Raw genomic sequence first — 26,615 nt, forward strand, 5'->3', positions numbered from 1 at the left:
TGCATGTTTGCAAGTCTGATTGCTATGAGGTAAAAATTTATTACTCTAGGTATTCACTAGCCAAATAAACATAGTTCTTGTTTAGCAAGCATATACTGTTCCTCAGCTCTTTTCTCCAGCTCTTGTAGTGTCCTGGCATCCTTAAAATACTTTGAAAATATAGCCCTCATCCATGGACTAAATTAGTATCCGAATGAATGTGTTGATGTTTTATGGATCAGATCCATATAAATGGGAATACAGCATATATCTGGGTATTCATATAGTTATCTTTTTAACATCTTATTTTTCATTAATTACATATTAACATCAATTTTGTAATGTGTTGAGCATCTGTACTAATTGATTTGATGGCATAAGGTTAGAAAATAATGTACTGCCCCTTTTATTCCTGTTCCAAAAGGAGAAAACTATATAGAAAGATAAAGGGGGACAATAACAATATAGATTTGAATACCTTGGAAAAAAATAAAGGTGGAGATGGAATGAAGGGAAAGCTTTGTCAAGAACATTTTTAATTTGAAAAAAGAATTCATCTGCCCCAATTCAGAGATATACAAAAAGAGAAGACAGAAGAAACTCGTATCTTTTTTTCAGAAACAGAGTTATACGAAATAAAGGGAGTTCTTATGTACCACCCAATACTTGGCATTTTCTTATATACACAGAAATACTCAGACATCACTGTGCTTAAATACGAGCCATACCGAGGCTTTTGAAATCCTCTACTTAAATAAACCCCAATATGTCAGAGAATGCATAAGAGCCCTGTGAAAACTGAAATACAAACTATATTCTCTAATACTAAGGGCTCAATGGTAAAGGTATAATTTTCAACATACTGTATGTCAATTCATACTCACTGAATGAAAGAAACTTACCATACTACCGAAAAGCAACTTACCTCAGGCTCTAGTTTGAAATTGAGCCACTCATCAAGTTTCAAAGCTGCTAAATTAGCAGTCGTTCTATCTTCCATTTCACTGTCACTACTGTCATTAGGAATACCATCCGCTGTCCAAACACACATTGAAGGGAAAATATTTCACTTTTACCATCTTATAGCAGAAGTAAGTAAACACACACACACTGTATTTACACAAATCTGCCCTGATATACTAACAGTTTGGGTCGGGAGCTCTTCAAATCCAACAGTCTCACAAATTAAGTCTCTAAAAAGGGGGGGAAAGGCATTTTAAAGACTACAATCTCTAATCAAAATGCAACGAAATAAAAAAAAAAAAGACAAAAATGGGACACCTGGGTGGCTCAGTCGGTTAAGCTCCTGCCTTCAGCTCAGGTCATGATGTCAGGGTCCCAGGATCGAATCCCACATTGGGCTCCCTGCTCAGCGGGAAGTCTGCTTCTCCTTCACCCTCTACCCCTCCTCACCCCCCCCACCTGTGTTCTCTTTCTCTCTCTCTCAAATAAATAAATAAAATCTTTTAAAAAAAGACAAGAACTTAAAAATCAAAACACAATCTTTAAATATAATAACTGGATGAAGAAGAAAACTAAGGACATAAAGAAGGGAATGAAAACACTATAAATCAAGAAATGCTCATGTAAATTCACAGGTTTCAATTTAAAAGAAGAAATGGAGATTTAGCGCCTGGGTGGCTCAGTCAGTTAAGTGGCTGACTCTTGATCTCATCTCAGGTCTTGATCTCGGGCTCGTGAGTTCGGGCCCCGTGTTGGGTGTAGTGATTATTTAAATAAACAAATAACTTTAAAAAAAATAGGGGCGCCTGGGTGGCTCAGTCGTTGAGCGTCTGCCTTTGGCTCAGGGCGTGATCCCGGGGTCCTGGGATCGAGCCCCACATCAGGCTCCTCCGCTGGGAGCCTGCTTCTTCCTCTCCCACTCCCCCTGCTTGTGTTCCCTCTCTCGCTGGCTGTCTCTCTCTCTGTCAAATAAATAAATAAAATCTTTAAAAATAAATAAATAAATAAATAAATAAAGATGCCAAATGTAATATACAATCATGTAAGCTTTCTAAAACAGCATAAAGATAACTTAAGAAATGGTACATATGAGGGGAAAGCTGAGAAATATAATAACTGAAATGCAATATAAACTGAAAGGAATCAACATCAGATTAGATGAGTAGAATGGGTCCGGGATCTGGAAGACAGGGTGGTAGAAATCACCCAAGCTGAACATCAAAAAGAGAAAAGTATTTTAAAAAATTATTCAGCAAGCTACCACGGCCAAAATCCTGGAAGTTACTGACTCCTCCCTTTCACTCACCACCCATTCAATCCAGCAGTTACTAGTACCTCCAAAGTAATTCTGAATCTACTTCTCTTCCTATCAGCTGCCACCACTGTAGTTCTGAGCCATCATTATCTATCATTAAGACCACACACTGCACACTCCTAGCTGCATCCTCCCTTCCATTCTTCCTCCTTCAACAACCCATCCTCACAGCCACAATGATCTTTTTGAACATAAATAACACCACATTGCTCCCTCACTTAAAATCCTTCAATGTCTTCCCTTGCATTTACCATGGCTTACAAGTCCATGCCTTTCTTTCAACCTTATCTTACCCCACCCTTCTCTCCCCTTGATCATCACGCTCCCAATCCCATAACTTTTCTGTCAGTGCCTAGAACATTCCCTAGTGGAGAATCGTGGCCCTCTGTGCCGTCTTCTCCTGCCTACTGGTTTATCTTCACATGACTGGCGGCTTCTCATCCTTTAGGTCTTATACTCAAATCACACCTCCTCAGAGATATTTGTTCCAGGGTCTCTTTCTGAAGTAGGTCATCCTAAGGCAGTCCTCTTTATTTCCTTCATAGTCGCATGCAGAGTATTTACTTCTTTGCTGTCTACCCCCACTACCGTGTAAACGCCTAAGGACCAAAACACCTAGTCTATCCTGTTTTCTGCTACATCTTCGATGCCTAGCATCCTTGACATATAGGAGTTGACCAATAAATACTTGCTGAATCACTGAATAGCAAAAAATTGAAAATAAGCAAGTGTAAAGGAACACTTTAAATGCATTAGGCCACTTTTAAGTGATAGAATATTTTGCAGCCATTAATATAAAGTATTTTTGAAAATTTATATTCTGCACAATGAAAACAGGAGAATGTAAAATAATACAAAAAAGTGTTTGCATGAGGGAAATGGGGTCCCGCGTCACTATTATTATTTCCCTTAAACAATTACCTTTATGCTAAACTATTATTTAATGTCAAGCGCGAGAGAAAAGTAAACTTCTTATCGGCGAGATCAATCAAAAATGCACAACTCAGTAACAAGTTACCTTAGAAATCAATTTTAAGAACTGAGGTATACTTTAGTAATTTCTAATTAGTCTTAATATACCAAAATTACTACATCAATTTTTGGAATTTCAAATTTTATTTGGTCTAGTAAAAAAAAAAAAAATCACTTCAAATAGATTTTTATTTCCTTGTGATAGATTTACCTCGAAACGATGAAGGCTCCTGAAGAGCATTACTTGCCAACCTCGCGGGGCCACAGAAGACCAACACGGTGACGGGGGTCACTGCCGAGCAACATCTAATATTAGCTATTCTGTGGGCTCTGGTCATCTCATCATAGATAAGCCAATCTGTGGGCAGTGCCTGAATCGCAGCAGCCTGACCATTGGCTGGAGGAATCTATCAGAAAAATAAATCAAAACCTCGTTAACTGTATTTACCACCTAGTTTACTGGCCATACTTTTAAACTAAAAAGTCCCTCAGTGCAACAGACGATGGATATTAGCAGCCGGCAAACATTCAAGCAAGTCACTGCTCGTGCAGCTGGAACGCAAGTCCTCATTACCTAACACATTACCTCTTCCAACTCTAAGATTTCACCAAAATTTTGTTCCGGTGTTGGATTATACATATATAACCAATTACTTTCTTAAAGCAGGTTGGTATCTGACGCATCTTTTTGCTGATCTTCAACTATGTAAATTAGATTAGTTTCACCTCAAGGCCTAAGAGCATTAAAAATGTTTTACCTTTTTGTATTGAGGCTGACTGAGAACTGAAGTGGGATGAAACCGAACTTTTTTCTCCTTTGGCCCTGTCAATACTACATTCTCTCTGTCCACATGGACTAAATTAGGATACATGCCTGCCACCAATGCAGCTTTAACAACAGCCCAGTTCTCGGAATTTGTGTTAACATCTCGAATGTCACCACCACCTCGTGCTCTAACAAAACCTAGAAGGAGGAAAAAAACCACACCAACTTTTTCTATGGTGCAAAATATACTTTTAAACATGTGCGTTTTTTACAAAAATTGTAATAACCCATAGAAGTGTAATGATATTCAAACTCCACAATAATTAATAAAATCTCCTCTGTAAAGTTTAAAATACACAATCAATGTTCTAAGAAAGTTTAGGTTTGCTCAGGCTAAAGGAAACAGAAGATTTATTGGGGACTTGGGGACTTTTAAAAAATACACATTCTTGCTATAAAGTTCTTCATAAGCTGCTATCAGAAATGTACAAAAGTCAAAAAAAGAAATGTACTAAAATCACAGCTGAAAATCTAAACCATTCCTCTGACTGGTAGCGATAACATTTTGGTTATGACAGACAGGAATTCTAGAGTGAACTCAATAAATATATTCTTGCTTGAGTTTCCAAAGCCCTTCATATTTCCCAGCATTTGAGACAACTCTAAATCCTTTTCCTTCGCTCCTCATAGTACTTTGGCACTTGAGCTCATCCATGTATCCAGGCTCCGGCACTCTTCCTCGACTATTTTCTCAATGTACTATCCTACTCAAAAGGAAATTTAAAGAAAGAATTCTAAAATGACATAACAATACTGGCATTCTCTTAAAAAAAAATTACGTGCCTTAAAGAGATTTACTAGCTGTTTTATGTTCCACAAATATGAAGACCAGCATTTGTATCAACCAACTTACATATTTAAACCTATTATAGAGCCAAGCAACTGTTTATTAGTAGTGATAAAACAGAACTACAAGACCTAAATTGCTTTTTGCCAACAAAGATATTATAACTTGCTCATTGCCGACAGTATCAAAAGGTATTCATATGTTTCTCAGCTACAGCTTCTACAACTATCATTTTTTTAACCAACAAAAGCTGAGATCACATAGGAGTCTACAAACCAGTTCATATATATAAGATATATAATGTGAAAATGTCATAAAAATAATATAAGATGGCATCAGTTAACACTAAAAATACTACGAGGTATAGGTAAGGTACTCTCAGTGGTCTAAATAAGTTCTCTGGGGAAAATTTTACCTGATGCTCTAAGTTGACCAAGCAACTGAGTTCTCATGCCAATGATTATTTCCATGGTAGCTTGTGAAAGAAAATTCTTCTCACAAAAGGCTCGCTCCCACCCATCACTTCGTGCTTTCTGCCACGCCTATGAAAATATAATTATATAACAAGATACATTTACTAAACTCTTTAGTTAGGCAGCAAAGTAACTGAAAACCACTACTTAGCTACTCAAGGTCAATTTTCCTTCTAATTATTTGAGAAAATCTAGGCCTTCATTTAAAACCAAAAAACTCAAAGACAGAGAGATCAGACTGGTAGTTGCCAGAGGCAGGGGAGGAGAGAGAGTGAAATGGGTAAAGGGGGTCAAAAGATACAAGCTTAAAGTTATAAAATAAGTAAGTCCTGGGGAGGTAACTTACAGCATGACCATAGCTAATAACACTGTAGTATATATTTGAAAGTTGCTAAGAGTGTAGATTTTTTTTAGAGATTTATTTATTTATTTTAGAGAAAGAGAGAGTGCACAGAGGAGAGGGCAGAGGGAGAGGGAGTCTCAGGCAAGCTCCATGCTGAGTGTGGAGCCCAACACGGGGCTCAACCTCATCACCTGAAAAGAAAGATTTGGATGCTCAACCTACTGTGCAACTCAGGGGCCCCAAGAGTAGATTTTTTTGGTAGACTATTTTTTTAATTGAGATATCACTGACATTTAACATTATATTCATTTCAGGTATACAAAACACTCATTCAGTATCTGTATATATTGTGAAATGATCACCACAATAAATCTTGTTAACATACCAGAGAGTAAATCTTAAAAATTCTCATCCCAACAGAAAAAAATTTTCAAGTTATGTGCAATAATGCATGTTAACTAGACTTATTGTGGAGATCATTTCCCAATTTATACAATGATAGTATTATTATGTTTTACACCTAGAACAAATGTTATACGTCAATGACATCTCAATTTTTAAAAAATATAAATTTTTAAATCAAATATAAAAAAATAAAATCTAAGGTTTTATGATCAAACAAAATTTATCATTAATTTACACTCAAATGCTATGAAAGCCACTGAGTTTATAAAATTACAATGAGAACTAAGTATCCATTAACCTAAATGACCAACTATGTAAAAATATCTACCTTTTCAGATGTGTCTGCTAATTTTCTTCCACTGAAGTGTCAGAGGTTTTTAACTAAGCCATCATAACACTGTTTATATGTAAGGATTCTACCACTCCAGTCCTCCAAAAATAACCTCTATATCAACCTCTTAATTTATCTGAGAACAGGAAGTGGGATTTCTAGAAACCATCTTTATGCAGTATAAAAAAGCTCCTCTTTGAAAACAACTTTTCTTGCTTTGGAATATAACTAAAAGACCAAGGCAGTAATTTATCCTCTCTGCTTCTGAAGGAGCTGGGGGAAAAACAAAGAATACACAGAAATTCTACACCAAATCTCCCTCTATTATCCACTCAACTAATCTACTATAACATATGGTATCTAATAAACTTAATAGCACTGCATTACCCATTGTTCAATAATGCTCACAAAAGAGCTTGCCATTATTTTTTTTAACTATATATAATGGAAAAATCCTGAATGCCTGGAAAAGAGTACTTTCTGCATAAACAAAATGAAATTTTTTAAAAAATGTACAGTCTACATTCGAGAGAATTTAATGATAAATAACATGTCTACCTTTTCAGGAAATAACATCACCTTCTCCACATTATTTGAAATTCTAAATTACGTATCATTTCCTTTCCTCAGAATCCCATTTTCCTTATCTTTTCTTTCCCATTTATCACACTCCTCAGTTTCTCACTACCATTATCTTGAAAAGTTTTAAGTGATATTTCGATTTTACTTTATAAAATTAACTTCTTAGCACAATGTCATGAGCACACAAGAAAAAGATGTACTCTAAAAAAGTCAATAAATAGATACTAAATTCAAGATAATTTTATTCCAAGTTTCGTTCTACATACTTTGAATAATATATACATTGATTGCTTCTTAACTAAAATTTTAGAGCATTCCCTGCCCAAGATATGATTAAAAGATAAGGAACCTGGGTATTAGAAAATGAATACAAGTAAATAAACATAAATATACGTATACACATATTCCTACATGGAAAAAACTGAGAAAACAAAAGAAAAAAAAGTAGAAACAAATGGTGATAATTCCAACACATGAACAGTAGGAAAGTTATTTCTCTAAGCTAGCAATAAAATGTGACTTTATAATGAAACAAAATTAACGGAATCGTATCTCTTTTGTAATTCGTTACACTTGCCCCAGATATGTGTTTAAAAGCAGCCACATGTTCAGAAAGGAGATGACAATATTAAACAGTACCTGGAACGCTCTGAGAAGGGCCATGTGGTCACTGAAAGTTCCCGCAGTGAAGCGTTTCCTACAAAGCATAGCTGCCCGTTTCTGAGAGGCCTGGGTAGGCAGGACAAAAGGATCTCGATAGGCTAGCGTGCAGGCAATGGTGAGGATGGGGTCCAGGCACTTTAAAACAACAGCGCACAGGACCATTTTCCCAAGATGTGGTTCTACGGGCAAGTCAGCCAAATGATAGCCCAGCTCAGTGAGGTCCTCCCACGTATCCATCGCATCTATTGTCTAAACAAAAGAACACAGAACAGAACTTGACACGACCAGAAACCTAGGTTTAATCAAGTCACATGCCTAAAAATCATCAAGAAAGGAAAATGTAAATTTTCCTTTGCCACATCTTCTAAAAACAACATAGTTTGCTTCCAATATTTTATATAAAAAAGAACTGTAATTACCATGACAGCATTATTCAAAGTACATAATTGTTCGAGATAATATTTTTAAGTACAAAAGTAGGTAAGATGTATCCTCACTGTGTTTAAATTTCAAGTAAAATAGGTAAAATAAAACTATGAAGACACCAACCTTCAGCATTTGTACAGCATTTCTTACAATTAAAGCTGGTGGAGGCTCAGGAGCTTTCATTAGGAAATCAGCAATAGGACAATTCACAGGGGCTAACAGCTTAGTATGCAAACAAAGTTCCTGTAAATGAGAACAGCAAATAATTTTGAAATGTTGGAAATTTATGTTGATGCTGACTTTCAAAGAAATCATGGGAGAGGCACCTGGGTGGCTCAGTCAGTTAAGCATCTGCCTTCAGCTCTCCTCCCTCTCCCTCTGCCCCTCTCCCTGCTGATGCTCACTCTCTCTCAAATGAAGAAATAAAATCTTTAGAAGTTTGGAAGCCAGCATCTAGTTCAGCACACCAGAGAATCAAATTAATGTATTTCCGGTAGTTTTCCCTAGAAACTACAATGTCTGGCTCTTCCGTGAGGTCAGAAAACTTAAAGCATGCAATTAATAAAGGCCAGGAAATCTCAGTGGACCCATTTCCAAACTACCAAGGTTAATTTCAGCATCTTAAACTGAGATTTTGCTATTATCTTTTGGAATTTAAATAATCTGTTTTCTTTTATTTTTTTTTTAAGATTTTATTTATTTATTTGACAGAGAGCCAGCTAGAGAGGGAACAAAAGCAGGGGGAGTGGGAGAGGAAGAAGCAGGCTCCCAGTGGAGGAGCCTGATGTGGGGCTCGATCCCAGAACGCAGGGATCACGCCCTGAGCCGAAGGCAGACGCCTAACGACTGCGCCACCCAGGCACCTAAATAATGTTTTCTAATCCTCAATAAGAATGTGAAAGGTGAACACTATATGGTTGTCAGACTTCTAAAATGTTGATTTAAAAAAAAAACAACAATGTATCTATAAACTGTACCATAATTTAAGTGCACTCAAGTAATTCTTTAAAATTTCGGAGGTTTACGGATTAAATTTTGTCTAGAAATAAATATTAGATACATAACCACCTCCCATCATATACATTTTATAATTATGTTTTAGGAATTGATCATTTAAAAGTCCAACTGGTATTAAGCTGAAATGGTCCCTTCTCCTCCCTCACCCATAAAAATAGCCCTTTTGAGTTTAGTAAATTTCTACCTGTAATGGCATTCTCAAAAGTTCTGGAGTCTGAAATTCCAACATATTCTGGAATCGGAGTCTACTGAACAGCCGGAAACAAATTCCAGGTCTGCATCTCCCTGCCCTTAAAAGTGAAATAAAAAATTAAGATTCAAACAAGGAATAAAGACTAGACCAAGGCAACTCTAAAAGCAGTGTGCTTCAGGAGACAGAGCCATGGACCAGTGTCAGGACATCTGAGTGTGATTCCCTACTGTGGTATTGCTCCCCTCAGAATCTTTCCAGAAGGCACTCATTCATCTGGGACTCATTCGTAAAAACTCATGAATGACACCTACCTGATACACCTACTAGGGTAATGATTCAAAACAAATTTGTAAGTGACATACATATGAAAGTGGGTAAAACTAATGAAAAAATCCCTGGTGATATACATTTCATCAGCTTTACTCAACTGACACAAGCACCGTGCTCAAGCCGGCTGTTCAGAGCTGGGTAAAGTAAGCATGACACAACTCCGCGGGAGTGGCACTGCCTGTCACCAGAGAGACTTGTATCATTTTCTGGGAAGTAGGAGAAAAATACCTTGAAGAAAAGCAGCTTCTCGTCATTTCCCCCAGAGTCACTGTATCAGCTAATGGCCAGGCTGAACACGCTAAGTGATAGAGATCCAGAAATATCCCTACCCTCTCAAAGCTACAACACACTGATACGAGCTACAAAATGAGACATTGGACCATGCTTCCTTCGTCAAGCACTGTCCTCACTATCAACCCATCGGCATTCCTCCTCTGAGACATTTCTATCCTTTGCCAATCCTTAAATGTTGTGTTCCTGTGAGGCTGGACCTCAGCCCTCTGCTCTCCTATTGTAGCCTCTCTCCCAAGGGGATCGTAATTATCCTCCTGACTTCAATTTCCATCCACGGGGATCCCTTCATCCTAACTCTACACCTATACTTCAGCAGCCTCTTAGCTCCACTTGGATTTTCCAGCCGACCCAAACTCAACACAACCAGAAGTTAATTCTTCTCACCAACGTAATCACTATTCCCATTTTCCCTGACGATGGCACCACCATCCACACAAGTCTCCAAGACAGACACCTGTATGACGTCCTTGACTCCACACTATTCCGCAGCCCTGGACATATGATCACCAATACTGCTCTCCTTAATATCTTCTACCAACGCTCTCGCAATCCAGACAATTGTCATCTCTCCCTTACTGTAAATGCAAGTATTAATGAAAAGAGCCTCCTCCTGGGTCCTCCTGCCATCAGCTTTGTCTCTACCAATTCATTCTTCAAAGAGCTGAAAGAATTCTAAAATCGTGCCATCCTTTGGCTTATTAAGAAAAAAGAGAGGAGACACAAAATGACCCTTAAGGACATATCCACAACTTACCTCTTTCTGCTCATTTTTCACTATTCTCCTCTAAGCTAAACTCCATCCAAACAACTCTGTTGCTCACTCTTGCCTGTAGGCCTTTGTGCATGCCTTGCCTCTGCTAGAACAGTCTTTCCACAACACCTCTTTATTCGTATTTATCTCAGATTCTACCTTCACTCCCCTAGAGGCATTATCCAGTCATAGCACAAATCACATGGTATTAAAATTGCTCACTTCACTGGATTCCAGGATGGACTGCACCATTCCCCCCCCACCTCAAACTTTACTCATCAGACTATAGTTTATTCACCATCGCATCCCTAACCCTTGCACAGTGATGGCTGTCAAAAAAATTGGTTGAAAAAGATGACAAGGAAAATTCCTACAATTTCTGATTTTCCTCCTAGATAACATACAATTAGCCACCTATAAACCTAGCTAGTGTATCAAGCCACTGTCATAAGAAAACAACTGGTATGGTAACAGCAACAAGCCCTCAAGAACATTCTATGAGATTATAAAGTACAGAAATAATGTATCCCATCTTCAGCATATGAGGCACTGCTTTAAACTCAGTGTGTGATGTTTTCCCATTAGTAAAAATGCAAAAAAAATTAGTCAAATAATTACTGAAAAATAGGATACTTTTTAATCTTCCCTTTTTTAAAAAAGAAAAAGCAATGCAAGCACGTACTAAAATAACCAAGCTACAAAAAAATAAAATGAAAATTAAATCTCCTTCCTTCAAAGAGCCCCAAAAATCCTCCTTCTCAGAGTCAACAACTGTTTTTTAATGTTTCTCTCAAATCTGACAATGCATTTCTGCCCTAAATATATACATACAAATATATATTTATTTTATATATATTTAGCATTATATATATATTTATTTAGTTCTCTCTCTCTCTCTCTCTCTCTATATATATATATATATTTAGCACAAATACTATAGACACATGTTCTACACCTTACTTTTTTCAACCAATAATATATTCTAAGAACTCATTCCGCATAACATTACATACATCCACATCTTTCCTCGAACAGTTATCTACTATACCATTGTACAGCTACAGCATAATTTATTTATCTACAATACTTCCAGAGTTTTCACTATACAAACTGTGCTGCGGAAAACATTCTTCAACACGTCTCTGCACACATGCACAGGTCCACTCAGGATAAATTATGAGAAGTGGAATCCACCGGTCAAGGGTAGATTTGGACAAACAGTTTCAAACTGTCCTCTGAAGAAGTCACAGCAATTGACACTCCCATCAGCAAACTAGGAAAGCTTACTGGCCCACGCTTTTGCCAACTCCGTTGTAGGTACTGTTAAACATTTTCATCAATGCCAATCTGGTGATAAGCAAAAAAATTTCCTCATTAATTTGCACTTATTCTGGCATATATGAGGTGTATGTGAGGTTAATGTCTTGGTCTTTATGAACTGATTTTTAAAGAGTTTTTTGCCTGATACAGAAATTAGCCCTTTGTCCTATATTGCAAATGGTTAAAATATTTTCCTTTTAATTTTGTTTTTTAAGTTTCTTACATCTTCTGAGGACAGATTATACTAGTCAAAAATTTCTAACATAACCTGAATTCAACTTTTAAAGAAAGTATTAAAATGGCTTGCTTTGCAGAAACAATATAAGAATTAAGACTCACATGAAAATTTTAACATTCTATATAGAAAGCAGAATATACGTTAAATATGTAATACATATCAAAATGTTTCCATTTTATAGGCAACTGAATGAATGAATGTACATTAAATATACATTACCTGCCTTTTCGTTGTATGGCACTAGCTTTGGAAATCCACACCATTTTTAACATTGTAACAAAATTCAGTGCATCAAAGGATTTCTGTAATATTTAAGTTATCTTCATATTAAAACTTTTATAAAAGGTGTTTAAGAAGAAATAGCAAGAAATATTATGAATATATTTTAACATGCCAAGCTTCATTCAAGGCCCCTCTTGATTAGATAATTAGGATGGGGCATGGATTAAAGAAAAAAAACATCCAGATCTCCGGTTACAAACATTCTAAGGAAAAAGAATGAAAAATAAACTCAGAAGAGCTGTAAAAACGTCCTCATTCCGTGCCTTGCTTAGTTATTGTTTCTCTCTGCTACAGTTGGATAAGAGCAGTCAGTACTCATGGACATCAAGACTGAAGAAAACCAATCTATTCTCTTGAGGTCATTTCCTATCAGATTGCTAGCACCACAAGGGATAGGAGTGATCAGGGAAAGACAGTTTCTAAAATGCATGCCGGAGAGCTGATCTGGAGGAATAATAACAATAATGACTGAACCAATCCTATCTCCAAAGTGAAGAATTTGTAATCTGTTCCATTTTACCCCTACTGAGCTATGAACGCAGTTAGCCTATCCAGGATGTTACAAAAGAGAGAATAAAAAGGAACCATTATTACCTCATATTCCCTAAACATCTAAAGCCAAGATTTACTGTAGAGAAAGATTTTAAAAGAATGCATTCCTAACTGGAATATATACTTAATCATTCAATGACTTATACTTTCCCTTTCATAAAATAACTATATAGAGCAAATACAAATGTGGTCTCATAACAGTTTAATTACGGGATTTTAAGAAAAGATGCTACTTAAGTAGTTTTTAATAAAATGTCACATTTGTCAATTTTGTATGTAAATTAACTTCTGACACTACCATCATGTTCTAAACCGGGGTTTACCTGATGAATGACACACAGAGAAATTTCAAAATCCACTTCATCAGCTTTAGATAATTTCAGGGCAATAAAACCTGAATTTTCACTGACTCACCATTCAGACTTTAAGTGATAATATTCATCATTATCCTCTTACAAAACAAATAAAATGTATCCCTTTCTTTATAGTATCCAACTATACTGAAATGTCCAAATTTTATACTAAAATTTTATTTTCTGTAAGATACTCCTAAAAATTACATTGAAAATATTATAAAGCAATTAACAAATTTTTTCCACGTTAAAACATGAGCATTTCTATCCACTAGAACAGACAACATTTGCTTTCCACAACACAGATAGTATCTTTCCTTGAAAATCAACCACCTCTATCACTTTCCATCCTTTCAGTGAAAGGATCCGCCAAAGTGAAGGGGATAGAGAACTGCTGAGCATTTCAATGCTGAAAGAAAATAAGCGCTGTCTTTTCTTCATATCAGGGTTGGCAGTAAATATTTTAGCCTTTGTAGAGGGTCTATTTTACAACTATTCCAGTTGCAGTGTGAAAGCTACCACAGACAACAGGCAAAAGAGTGAACAGGGCAGTGTTCCGGTGAAATTTATTTTTACAAAAGCAAGTGCTGGGACCGTGCGGCTGCTAACTGGCCTTTGCTGAACTCTGGTTCTGACCACTCACACTGTCTCAGGATGGTTCTCTTGAACGAAATATCTTTTGAAAACCTAGTACATGTGGAGCCCTGGAGATTAACACTGAACAAGCGGGACATGGTGCGTGCCCACATGTAGTAGGAAAGGACGGCATACAAAATATGTAATCCAATTCCCACACTGTGTCAAAACTTTCACAGTGTAACTAGCCAACGCTTTACTTTCTTCCTAGTATTTAATCAGCAGAAGCTAGTTTTTTTGTATAATCTGTTACAATAACTAGATCCTACATTCTGAACTGCTTAGGGTAAAATATTCACTTTAAAGAAATCAACAATTACTATGTTAAATTCATGCAGAACCAGAAATCTTCCCACTAAAGTGAATTATAAAAGCACTTATTGGAATGTAACCTAACGCTCTTCATCTAAACAAAATACAACTTATCCATACATACCTCTTTCACCTTACCAGAATCAATAACAAAGACAACATCGTTGACTGTGATGCTGGTTTCAGCAATGTTGGTGGAAAGAATCTGCAAGGGGATGTTCGTTACAGTTAATAGGAGCACAGGACCAATGACTACTGAAATGGACAAAAGAAAAGTTTATGAAGCTTACTATTTTTCGAACGCCAGCAGGTGGGTTTTTTAATACTTTCTTTTGATCAGATGTTTGCATATTTGAATGAAGCATAAAGACTTGGTATCTGTTGACAATGGAAAGGGAAAATACACTATGATACCTATCTGTTACTTAAAGCAACAAATATAAAGCTTTAGCTTTTACCTATGTGTGTTGTCAGCAAACCGCTTGTCATCAAACAGGATGCGGTCCCTCAGTCCAACAATTTCATCATATCCAGGTAGGAAAATTAATATTGCACCTTGGAGAAGAAGGATTTTTTTTAAATAATAAATCTCTGGTTTTACAAACCAGAACCAATCGACAGGCCCAGCTGTAATGAGCTATATCACAAGTTTTCAAATACTGCTAAACTGTAATACTTAGGACACTTAGGAGATTATTTATGCAATATTGCCAATGGAATTCTGTAAAAATCTGCACATGCAAAATATTAACTTCGAAATCGAGTACACAGTGCTATCCGAGTTCTTTTAGACAGCACTCACTCACCGGCGTCACAGCCGTGGCAGATATTGTACAGAAGGTGCATGATCAAATCCAAGTCGACTTTTTCGTCATCAAAACTGTGATGATACGCTTTCAGGAGCTCTCTGTCTTCTGCACTGAGGTCACTTCCGTTTGTGTGAACCAGAGAACTTTCATCTAGATTTCCAAATTCCAGTGAAGCACTTAAAAAAAAAAAGAAAAGAAAGAAAAGAAAAAAAAAATGACCAACTCATTTTCATCATCAAAAGGAGTCATCTTTTAAGGCCACATGATTCCCATGATGTCCTTCTTCCAATACGGAATATACCCTAAGGAGGGTAAGTGGTACTTAATGTCCTAGCTACAATTCATGTTTTGGCTTACAGTACATTATCCAAAGTAAACTTTGCCAATAAGTGCTTTTTGAAAACACAACCTGAAGACATTTCTCCAAAGAAAATACACAAATGGCCCATGAACACACTGAAAAGATATCCGACATCATTACTCATCAGAGAAATGAAAATCAAAACCACATGAGATACCACTTCACACCCATTAGGATGACTATAATCAAGACAGAGAGGATGGTAAGTGTTAATTTAAAGAGGGTGTGGAGAAATTGTAACCATCATACATTGTTAGTGGGAACATAAAATGGTAAAGCCACTTGGAAAAACAATGTGGCAGTTCCTCAAAATATTAAACACAGTGTTACCAGATGCCCCAGAAATTCCACCCCTAGGCGTACAAACAAGAGAAATGAAAATATATGTCCACATAAACCGCTGTACACAAATGTTCATACCAGTATTATTCATAACAGCCAAAAAATGTAAACCACCCAGATGTTCATCAATGGAAGAATGGTTAAACAAACTGTGATCTAGCCACAGAACAGAATATCACTCAGTCAGGAAAAGGATGCTACAACGTGAATGAGCGAACCTTGAAAACATTATGCTAACTGAAAGAAGCCAATCACAAAAAGACCACATACTAAATCATTCCACTTAGATTAAGTGTACAGAACAGACAAATCGATAGAAACAGAAAGTAGACTAGTTGCCTAGGGCTGGAAGAGTTGGGGAAGATGATTCCAGAATTCCCTGGGGGGGGGGGGTGATGAACATGTTCTCAAAATCGATTGTCGTAATAACTACACAGCAAGGGGCACCTGGGTGGCTCCGTCAGTTAAGCGTCCGACTCTTGGTTTCGGCTCAGGTCATGATCTCAGGGTCGTTGAGATCAAGCCCTGTATCGGGCTCCGTACTCAGTGCAGAGTCTGCTCGAGATTCTCTCTCTCCCTCTCCTGCCCCTCCCCCAGCTTGCCCTCCCTCTCTCTAAATAAATAAATAAAATCTTTAAAAAAGGCGTAACATGGCAAACATACTAAAAGCCACTAAACTGTACACTTAAATGGGTGAATTACACAGGTGTGAACTTTGCCTCAATAAAACTTAAAACACACACCTTTGATCATCATTTGTATTTTCTTTTTTCTTTATTTAAATTCAATGAATTCACATATAATGTATTACTGGTTTCAGGAGTACAGGTCTGGGATTCATCAGTCTTGTATAATACCTGGTGCTCATTACCTCACATGCATCATTTGGATTTTCTTAAAAGATTGTTTCTAATTGTTCACTCGTATAAACAATACTCTGAAGCAAAGTCCACATTTAAAACAAAACAAAACAATTCTACAGGCACCAGCTTAACATGACTGCTAGTTTGATTATCCCATACGAAAAGCAGATTGATTATGCTATTTTCCAAAAGCCCCAAATCAGCATAAATTACTGAAATAATAGATTGCTTCTTCATCCCATATGTAAAAATATAACCTTCTGCCATCACTAGTAACTATCAGTACGATTTCTAGGAAGTTCAGTTCAGACCAGTTTCTCTTAAAGAGCTTAGCAAAAAAGTAACTAAGCCTGCTTTCAATAGGGAAAATATTAAAATTCTAACTGCAGTTATTTTAAACTTTAAGATTAATTTTAAAACATTCCAAATTTTTTGTTTTCTTACTTCTTAACAGCTAAATGAATAGGGTATAATGTCTTTGTTTAAAGCCCTAACTTGAGGGGCGCCTGGGTGGCTCAGTCAATTAGGCGTCTGCCTTCAGCTCAGGTTATGATCTCAGGGTCCTGGGATAGTGCCCCTCGTCAGGCTCCCTGCTCTGTGGGGAGAATGTTTCTCCCTCTGCCTCTGCCCTCCCCCCACTCATGTTCTCGCTTGCTCTGTGTTCTTTCTCTCTCAAATAATCTTTAAAAAAAAATAAAGCTCTGGGGTGCCTGGGTAGCGCAGTCGTTAAGCGTCTGCCTTCAGCTCAGGGCGTGATCCCGGCGTTATGGGATCGAGCCCCACATCGGGCTCCTCCGCTATGAGCCTGCTTCTTCCTCTCCCACTCCCCTGCTGTGTTCCCTCTCTCACTGGCTGTTTCTCCGTCACATAAATAAAAAAAATCTTTAAAAAAAAGAAAAAATAAATAAATAAAGCTCTAACTTTAATGATCTATCAGTTATCAATAATCCTGCAAACATCATTAATTTAATTTTAAATATTTGAAATTTATAACCGATAATTTCATGATCTGTAGAATAAGAAGAAAGCCCAGTTAGCTAGGATAATTAGAATCCTATTCAGATACCTGCTATTTGATAATCTGTAGTGTCTACTGAGCTATTTCCAGCATCCTAAGAATGTTCGGAACATTCAAAGCATTAGCACTAAAAGGACTGCAAGTTCTGCGTGCTATTATTGAAATGACAACAAAACCTGCTATACCATAATTTACGTTTGGGTCTGCTAAGAACTTTGTGACTCTAACCTTCATGACCATTTAATGAAATTAAAATGACAAGACTAATTTCATACTTCAAACATTCCCTTCACCTGAGACTGTTATCTGTAGAATAAAATACAAAAACCAAACTCAAAACATTTTTAGAATAAAATACAAAAACCCAACTCAAAACACTTTTATGTTCTTGTATAAAAGATATTTTAGTATATTTTAACTTCAAATCCATTTTTTTTCTTTTTTGATTCTTATAGGTTGAAAACATGCTATCAATGTATTATAAAATATATTTTCTTTGAATATCTTTTCCTTTAAAATTATCTTGTTCTCTTCTTTAGATATCTCATCTAAGATCTACATAATCTATCTATACATCTAACCTAACTTTAGCTAAAACCTTTAGTTACCTACATGAAGGATTTGTTTCATAGGATTTTGAAAGTATTGTCCAATTCTTTTTTTAAAATCAAAGTTATACATATATGACCTCATTCATATGTGGAATTTAAGAAACAAAACAGAGGAGCATAGGGGAAGGGAGGAAAAAATGAAACAAGATGCAATCATAGATGGAGGCAAACCATAAGAGACTCTTAATCATAGAAAACAAACTGAGGGTTGCTGGAGGGGGGGGGGGGATGGGGTATCTGGGGCATTAAGGAGGGCACGTGATGTAATGAGCACCGGGTATTATACAAGACTGATGAATCACTGACCTCTACCTCTGAAACTAATAATACATTATATGTTAATTAACTGAATTTAAATTTTTAGAAAAAGAAGCTAAAAAAAGAAAAATAAGATGATGGGCGCCTGGGTGGCTCAGTTGGTTAAGCAGCTGCCTTCAGCTCAGGCCATGATCTCGGGGTTCTAGAATCGAGTCCTGCACTGGGCTCCCTGCTCAGCAGGGAGTCTGCTTCTCCCTCTCCCTCTGTCCCTCCCGCCTACTCATGCACCCTCTCTCTCTCTTTGTGCGCGCATGTGTGCACATGCACACACATTCTCTCTCAAATAAGTAAAATCTTAAAAGATGAATAAGTTCTGAAAAAAAAACTGATGAATCACTGAACTCTACCTCTGAAACTAATAATACACTATATGTTAATTAATTGATTTAAATTTTTTTAAAAAGAAAAAAATTTATCAGAGTGTGGCAGGTCCTACAGACCAAAGAAAAAGCAGAATAGGTTAAGAAGGATCAATAGCACAAGGAGGTAGGCTACAACAGCAGGATAAATTTAGGTAGCCCTCATAAACATAACATTTGAATAAAGATTTGTGTTCTGTTCCTGCTTCACAACACATTGTTTCTGTTTTATGAATATTTTCTATTAGTTTTTGAAGTTTTCTTCTGGTCACTGATGCTTAGTCCCTCCAAGTTCCAGCACATTGTTTCTGTTTTATGAATATTTTCTATTAGTTTTTGAAGTTTTCTTCTGGTCACTGATGCTTAGTCCGTCCAAGTTCCAGGGGTTTTTTTTTTGCTATTGTTGTCTGATCGTGGGTACTTTTCCCCCTCAAACATGCCTGGTGATCAATCCTTAGCACTTTGTTCATCTTCAAAGAGAATGCACAAAAAACCTCCATGTGCACAGGTGGGGACTGTTGAGCTATCTGGCTTAAAGAAGAGATAGGCCGGTGATGGGTATTAAGGAGGGCACGTATTGCATGGTGCACTGGGTGTTATACGCAAGTAATGAATCATGGAACATTACATCAAAAACTAGGGATGTACTGTATGGTGACTAACATAACATAATAAATTATTATTAAAAAAAATTAAAAAATTAAAAAATAAAATTGCCATTCTGACCTCTAAAATAAATAAATAAATAAATAAAGATGGTCATTTCACTGAAAGAATATCAAACCCTCTATAATTCTAATTCTTTTCCCTGAGCTTGGTCTATTTTCCCAGGAAAGAATTCTCGCATTTTCTGCTTCAAACAGGAAACGGTGACAGGGACAGCAGCAGAAGGGAGTGGATGGTATCTCAACCTTCAGTCTGTAAGTAGACTTTTCTGTTTGATACCTCACTCGCACTCCCCCACTGTGCCTGGTAGCCCCAAGTCCAAAGCTTCTGTGGTTTAATTCTTTAATAAACTTCCCACTTCCTACCAAGTTGGGGAAGGGATATCTCATCTAATGGCAGGGGAAGTGGGACTCTCGAATTCGAAATGTTCCTCATAAAGAATTTCAATTTCAATTTCGATCAATTCTGGGTGGGCTTTTTTGTTTTCTTGTTGTTGTTGTTGTTGTTATTGCCCTTACTTTCACCGTCCTTCAGATGAAGTTAAGTAAGCCTCTAAGAAGCTTGTTTGTTTCTCAATGGCACTTCCCTCTGCAGGCACTGAGCTTTCAGTTTTCTTAGCTCTGCTAAGTCAAACACCACTGATCCATTAGCCTTCTTTTTTTTTTTTAATGATTTTTTATTATATTATGTTAGTCACCATACAGTACATCCCTGGTTTCCGATGTAAGGCTCGATGATTCATTCGTTGTGTATAACACCCAGTGCACCATGCAATACGTGCCCTCCTTACTACCCATCACCGGTCTATTAGCCTTCTATTACCCAAATATGTACTCCTATCTTCCATCAGTTGCTATGTCCTCTTCCAATTTCTTTGACTTTGTCATAGCTTGCACATTTTATATTCCTTCCCTATCATTTCAATGAGGCTTTGGGAAAATGCAAAAATAAATGACGTGTGTTGTATCTACCATGTTTAACTGAAAATCCCCCTTCTGTTTTTCAAAATGAAATAAGATAAAGTACTATAGCACACTGGATCTTATTGGTATCCTACCAAAAACAAAAAACAAAATCAGGCAAAAAATTCCTTAGAATTCAAAAAAAAGAAAAAGGAAAATCCCTGCGTAAGAGACTATGGCCTACCTTGTCATAGTCTGTGATTTACATGGCTAAGCGTTTAAAAAAGAAGTTAGGTTAATTAAGCACAGTATAAACTTTTACCTGTAAGATTCTAGAAGATCCACAATTTCAGTCTGTCCAAAGTGTTTAGCCCAATCTAAAGCCATCCTGCCAAAATTCAAAGAGATCAAACTTAGAGAAATAATGATCTCAAAATCATAAAACTAGTCAAACTATTCATTCACCCCTTAGAGATGGACCAGCAACTACTACACAATAGTTTTTAATATAAAGACAAGTGTAAGGAATCAAAAACGGTATGTGGAGCTATACAAAGATCTACAAAGAATGCATGCGGTTTAAAATTACCAGCCATTTGATGCTTTACTATGAACGTTGGCTCCCATACTAATTAGCTGCTCTACTTGACTTGAAAAACCTCGTCCTGCAGCAACCATCAGAGCTGTTGCGCTGGTTTCACTATGCCTGTAATCAACTAAAGCAAGGGAAAGAGAAATACAGGTTATATGTCCAAACAGTTTTCAATCATTTTAATTTCTTTTTAGCTTAAATGAAAGATGAGTGTCAGGAGAATTAACCTGGGACTTGCTCCTTCACTTAACTACAGGAAACAGTATTATATAACCCTTGGCTCAGATCTATTATTAATATGCCCTTGTATAAACAGGATGGAAGAAGGACTATCATTTGCAAGGCAGGAGAAGGAGAGATGGTTATTTCGCTGTCTTAAGCTCACCACGATAATTAAAACAAGAGGAAAGCTAGTAACTTGCAGAACCCTTAAATAATCTTCCTAAGCCTAGATATTGTCTTGACCCCCCAAATGACAAGATATAATTAAAGAATTTTAAAGTTAAGGTTCATCAGTAACTGGAAAAGAATGCTTAAAAGCACAAATGCATGGGGCGCCTTGGTGGCTCAGTCATTAAGCATCTGCCTTCAGCCCAGGGCATGATCCCAGGGTCCTGGGATCGAGCCCCACATAGGGCTCCCTGCTCTGCTGGGAGCCTGCTTCTTCCCTTCCCACTCCCCCTGCTTGTGTTCCCTCTCTCATTGGCTGTGTCTCTCTCTGTCCAATAAATAAATAAAATCTTTAAAAAAAAAGTGCAAATGCAAAGTTCAAGACCATTTTTTGTTGTTCTTTTGTTTTGCTTTGATTCCCCCATCATTCCAGACTGTTATTTTCTGAGATACTTAATGGAAATACTGGCAGAAAGTTAACTTCCCATTAAAGCCCTCCATGAGAAAAATAATTAAAGTTCTATTGAATTTAATTTCCTTCCTAGAATATATTTCTCAAGAAATGCAATATAATTGCTTAGCACCAGTTTGCTTAAATTACAAAACTAATGATTTTAAAAAGAAATCATCACAAAAAAAAACAAAATTCTGCAATAAAACTGAAGATAATGACAAATGAGAAATGTTAATTTTCCATAGATACCCAATTATCCTCACTGTTTAATAATACTCAAAAACTTGGTAACCATTATTAATATAAGCCAACAGTTCTTAAGGTGGGGAGGGCTTACAAGAGAATTACCTCAGGCTTTTTATTTCTGGAAGCACAGATAGCCATGACTGACTCCTAGATTTAGAGTCAGTAGGTCTGGGATGGCCAGGCACATGTAATTTTAAAAAGGTCTGAAAAGATTATGCTCTGTACTCACTATATGAGAATTACTGCTTCAACTGAATATTCGTTTGACAAACTTGGAGAACAGAACAGAACCAAAATGTGTATATTTTGAGCAGCAGGGCGGGACTAAGTGTGTGTGTTTTAAAACAGCCAACAATTCTTTAGCACTCCTCCCTTCAAGAGGCGGAGCCTAAACTGAGTATGAGTAGACTAAGTGACTCACTCTAAAGGGTACGGACAGCTTCCTGCTTGCTTTTTCTCCTCCTCTTTTGACTCGCTCACTCAGAAAGAAGCCGGCTGCCAGACGTAGGCAGAGTAAGACAGCCAGCCCTATGAAGGGGTCTAGATGGCAAGAACTCAGGCCTTCCGCCAAATGCAGAGGCGACCGGAAGCCTCTTGCCAATAGCCACGTGAGTGAGCCTCTTGGAAGCTGCTCCGTGAACCGTCAGATGACCACATCCCCTGACAACAGCTTCACTACTACTTTATCAGTCACTGGAAGCCAGAACCACTCAGTTACTCCGCCCTCAGACTTCTGAGTCTTAAAAACGACGTGAGATAACCCATGTTTTAGGTTGCTAAGGCTGGGAGTCATTTGTCATGCAGCAGCAGATGACTAGGACAGTAAGCACGACAAAGAATGCCTGTCTCACTCGTTACCAGCTGCTTCTAAGGATTCCATGGAGAAACTGATGGCATCAAAAAGAAACCTACGAAGCAGCGAAGGTTCCTGGATTACATGAAGTATTTTCCACTCTGGTGCCAATTAAGGGTAGAGATTTTAGAAGAGCAATAAAAAGATGGGAAGTCACTAACTGTTCAAAGAGCTCCTAACATTTTCGTTTACTTCACATAGCTTAAGACATTAGAATACTGCACTCTAGAAAATGTCCAGTGAAACTTTTTTTTTTAAAGATTTTATTTATTTATTCATTGGACAGAGATAGAGACAGCCAGCGAGAGAGGGAACACAAGCAGGGGGAGTGGGAGAGGAAGAAGCAGGCTCATAGCAGAGGAGCCTGATGTGGGGCTTGATCCCATAACACTAGGATCACGCCCTGAGCTGAAGGCAGACGCTTAACCGCTGTGCCACCCAGGCGCCCCTCCAGTGAAACTTCTATAAAAATGAGGGACCCAGGGATCATATGACTCAACTCGGGGTTGTGAGTTCGAGCCCCATGCTGGGTACAGAAATTACTTAAAAATAAAATCTCTAGAAGAAAAAAAAAAAAGATGAGGAACCTGATCCATAGGATGATGACATCAAAGTAATAGCCTAGTATACACTAAGGAACTACCTAGGAAGAAGGTCAAGAATAATCCATTTTTGCTTCATAAATATTTTAAAGCAACATGCCTCAGATTCAAATTTTCCTAACTTTCAGTTAAGATTGCTAAACTTTTTTCTATAGAGGGAAAAAAAAAGACTGTCAGAAAACTGGAGATAAACAAATGTCCACATTTCCAAACATAAAAAATTACTTTTCGAAATACAGATAATTTTTTAATGACCAATAAGCTGAAAAAAAGTAGAACAATAGAAACTGAAATACATTTACAAAGAACAAGAAATGCCAAAAGATCTTTGTTTCCTTCTTAAGAGGCTTGTTAGATTAGTAGGTGCGTGGAATTATAACCACTTGAACCACCACACCCAAATGTTGACCTCAAGCATACACTGCACGTGCTGAGTGACCCAGGCCTCTTGAGTTCATACACTGAGAAAGTTTATTAATATGTTAGGTAACAATTAGAACTGAGGGGGAAAAAAAAGTTGTGAAGCAAAAGCAATGGGCCAAATCTAATTGTGAGATTTAAAAGAAATAAATAGACTGTTTTAAACTCAAAAAAAAAAATCAGAACAACAAGTAAATGATAGGAGGGATTCATTTAATAAAATCACACATTAAAAAAAAAAACTAGAAGTTTCAAAGGCAGCATGAATCAGTTAAGACAATGTGGGTGGCAAAGAGCTATACTGACCACAGGCTGAATTACTGTAAGTAAAGAGTAGACGTTTTTAGGCTGACTGACCTACTCTACCTGAAGCTAGTCACTAAGATTAACGCTCAGGACTGGACAGAACGCTTTTTAAAAGGGACAAACTCCACATAACCAGAAAAGGCAGACAAGGGCAGGAGAAGACTAAACAGCATCTCGTATTAAAGACAAACAGCTGAAGTCAGGTCAGGTCTGGTCACCCAGAAAACAAAGAAAGCAGAAAGAATAACAGTCTTCATACCTGAAAGTCTGTCAGGTATAAACAGGTACTAAATTTCATTATCACCCCAAAGGCAGAAGAGGGTAGAAGCCATATAGGTAGATTTCACTTCACTCTTCAGAACATATGAAAAATGAACAATTCAAGGAAACTAAATTTGAAAAAAAAAGTCCTGAATAAAGGTAGTGAGCTTCCTATCACTAAACATGTTCAAATAGATGATCACCTGGTAGGATGCTTAAAAGTTGTATCATTTTTCAACAATTATTTATTGGGCACTTACTACAAAACCTCTGGGGATAAGAGATGAGTAAAACAATCAAGGCTTCCGCCCTCATATCGTTTACATTCTAGTGAATGAGACAGAGTAAAACAAAATTAAAAATACATGCTGTCAGATGACGAAAGTACAATAGTGAATAATACAGTGGGGTATGGAGAAAGAGCGAGAGAAGGGCACAGTTTCAGTAAAATGACCCCAAAGAGGCCTCCCTGGGAAGGCAAGATCCAGGCAGAGACCTCCATGAAGTAGACTTTGGGACATATGATGATCATCTGTGGGGACAGCATTCCAGGCACAGGAAACAACCAAAGCGAAAGCCCCCAGGTGAGAATGTACCCACACAAAGACGAGCAGGAGGTAACAGTGGCAAAAGGTCTAGAGTCGTAGGAAATGAGGTCAAAAAGGCAGTCAGAGACCCAATCAGGGAAAGAACTCTGATTTTTATTCAAAGTGTAATAGAAAGCCACGGGAGAGTGGAAAGGGGGGAAGGAGCATGATCCAGGTTTTTTTGAAAGGATCAGTCGGATTGTTCTCTGGAGACTACAATGACATAAGAATAAAAGCAGTTCACAGGCTACTGCAGTCGTCCTGGGAGAGAAATGTTGGCTTGGACTAGAATGGCAGCAGTAGGGGATGTGAAATGGGGTCAGATTCAGGATTTATTTAGAAGGTAAAACTATCAGGACTTGCAAATGGATTATGTGCGGAGTATGAAAACAAAGTCAATGGGGCACCTGGGTGGCTCAGTCGTTAAGCATCTGCCTTCGGCTCAGGTCATGATCCCAAGGTCCTGGGATAGAGCCCCACATCAGGCTCCCTGCTCAACGGGGAGCCTGCTTCTCCCTCTCCTGCTCTCCCTGCTGGTGTTCCCTCTCTCGCTGTGTCTCTCTGTCCAATAAATAAATAAAATCTTTAAAAAAAGAAGAAAAAGAAAAAGAAAAGAAAACAAAGTCAAGAATGACTTTATGGAGGGGCGCCTGGGTGGCACAGCGGTTAAGCCTCTGCCTTCGGCTCAGGGCGTGATCCCGGCGTTGTGGGATCGAGCCCCACATGAGGCTCCTCTGCTATGAGCCTGCTTCTTCCTCTCCCACTCCCCCTGCTTGTGTTCCCTCTCTCGCTGGCTGTCTCTATCTCTGTCGAATAAATAAATAAAATCTTTAAAAAAAAAAAAAAAAGAATGACTTTATGGGGTGCTAAGCATCTGCCTTTGGCTCAGGTCATGGTCCCAGGATCCTGGGATGGAGCCCCTCATAGCCTCCCTGCTCCGTGGGGTATCTGTTTCTCCCTCTCTCTCTCTGCCCCTTCCCACCCACCCACCCCCCGCCGTGTGTGCACTCTCTGTCTCTGTCTCTCTCAAATCAAATAAATCTTTTTTAAAAAATGACTTACTTTACGTTTTGTTGCCTCAGCAACTAGGTGAAAATTCAGTTTCAAAGTCTGGGACGGCCAGGCACATGCATTTTTAAAGAAATCTACGAATGATTATGATCACTTAGGAAACACTAAGGAAAAGGCAGGTCAGGAGGGAAGAGAGAAGGGAACGAAAAGTTGTTTGGGGCATATCTAGTTTTATTCCCCTGATAGACATCCAAGGGGAGACGTCAAGTGACCAGGTATACTCAAGTCGGGGGGGGGGGGG

The 26,615-nt window shown here is 37.7% G+C and overlaps 1 protein-coding gene across 1 annotated transcript in view; it reads right to left on the minus strand.

Annotated features, from left to right (window-relative positions):
• YTHDC2 (YTH domain containing 2) overlaps positions 1–26,615 on the minus strand; it is a 71,005-nt gene that overhangs the window by 18,951 nt on the left and 25,439 nt on the right. The window contains exons 11-24 of the mRNA XM_008709487.2: positions 21,182–21,308; positions 20,915–20,980; positions 15,150–15,328; positions 14,802–14,898; positions 14,634–14,721; positions 14,468–14,548; positions 12,428–12,510; positions 9,267–9,372; positions 8,189–8,308; positions 7,616–7,888; positions 5,258–5,384; positions 3,988–4,193; positions 3,441–3,636; positions 905–1,014 (exon numbers count right to left, since the gene is read on the minus strand). Of these exons, the coding sequence (XP_008707709.2) occupies positions 905–1,014; positions 3,441–3,636; positions 3,988–4,193; positions 5,258–5,384; positions 7,616–7,888; positions 8,189–8,308; positions 9,267–9,372; positions 12,428–12,510; positions 14,468–14,548; positions 14,634–14,721; positions 14,802–14,898; positions 15,150–15,328; positions 20,915–20,980; positions 21,182–21,308 (1,859 nt within the window). The remainder of the gene's footprint in view (positions 1–904; positions 1,015–3,440; positions 3,637–3,987; positions 4,194–5,257; positions 5,385–7,615; positions 7,889–8,188; positions 8,309–9,266; positions 9,373–12,427; positions 12,511–14,467; positions 14,549–14,633; positions 14,722–14,801; positions 14,899–15,149; positions 15,329–20,914; positions 20,981–21,181; positions 21,309–26,615) is intronic.

This window comes from Ursus maritimus, unplaced genomic scaffold (assembly GCF_017311325.1).
Source record: "Ursus maritimus isolate PB19 unplaced genomic scaffold, ASM1731132v1 scaffold_5, whole genome shotgun sequence".
Lineage (NCBI taxonomy): Eukaryota > Metazoa > Chordata > Mammalia > Carnivora > Ursidae > Ursus > Ursus maritimus.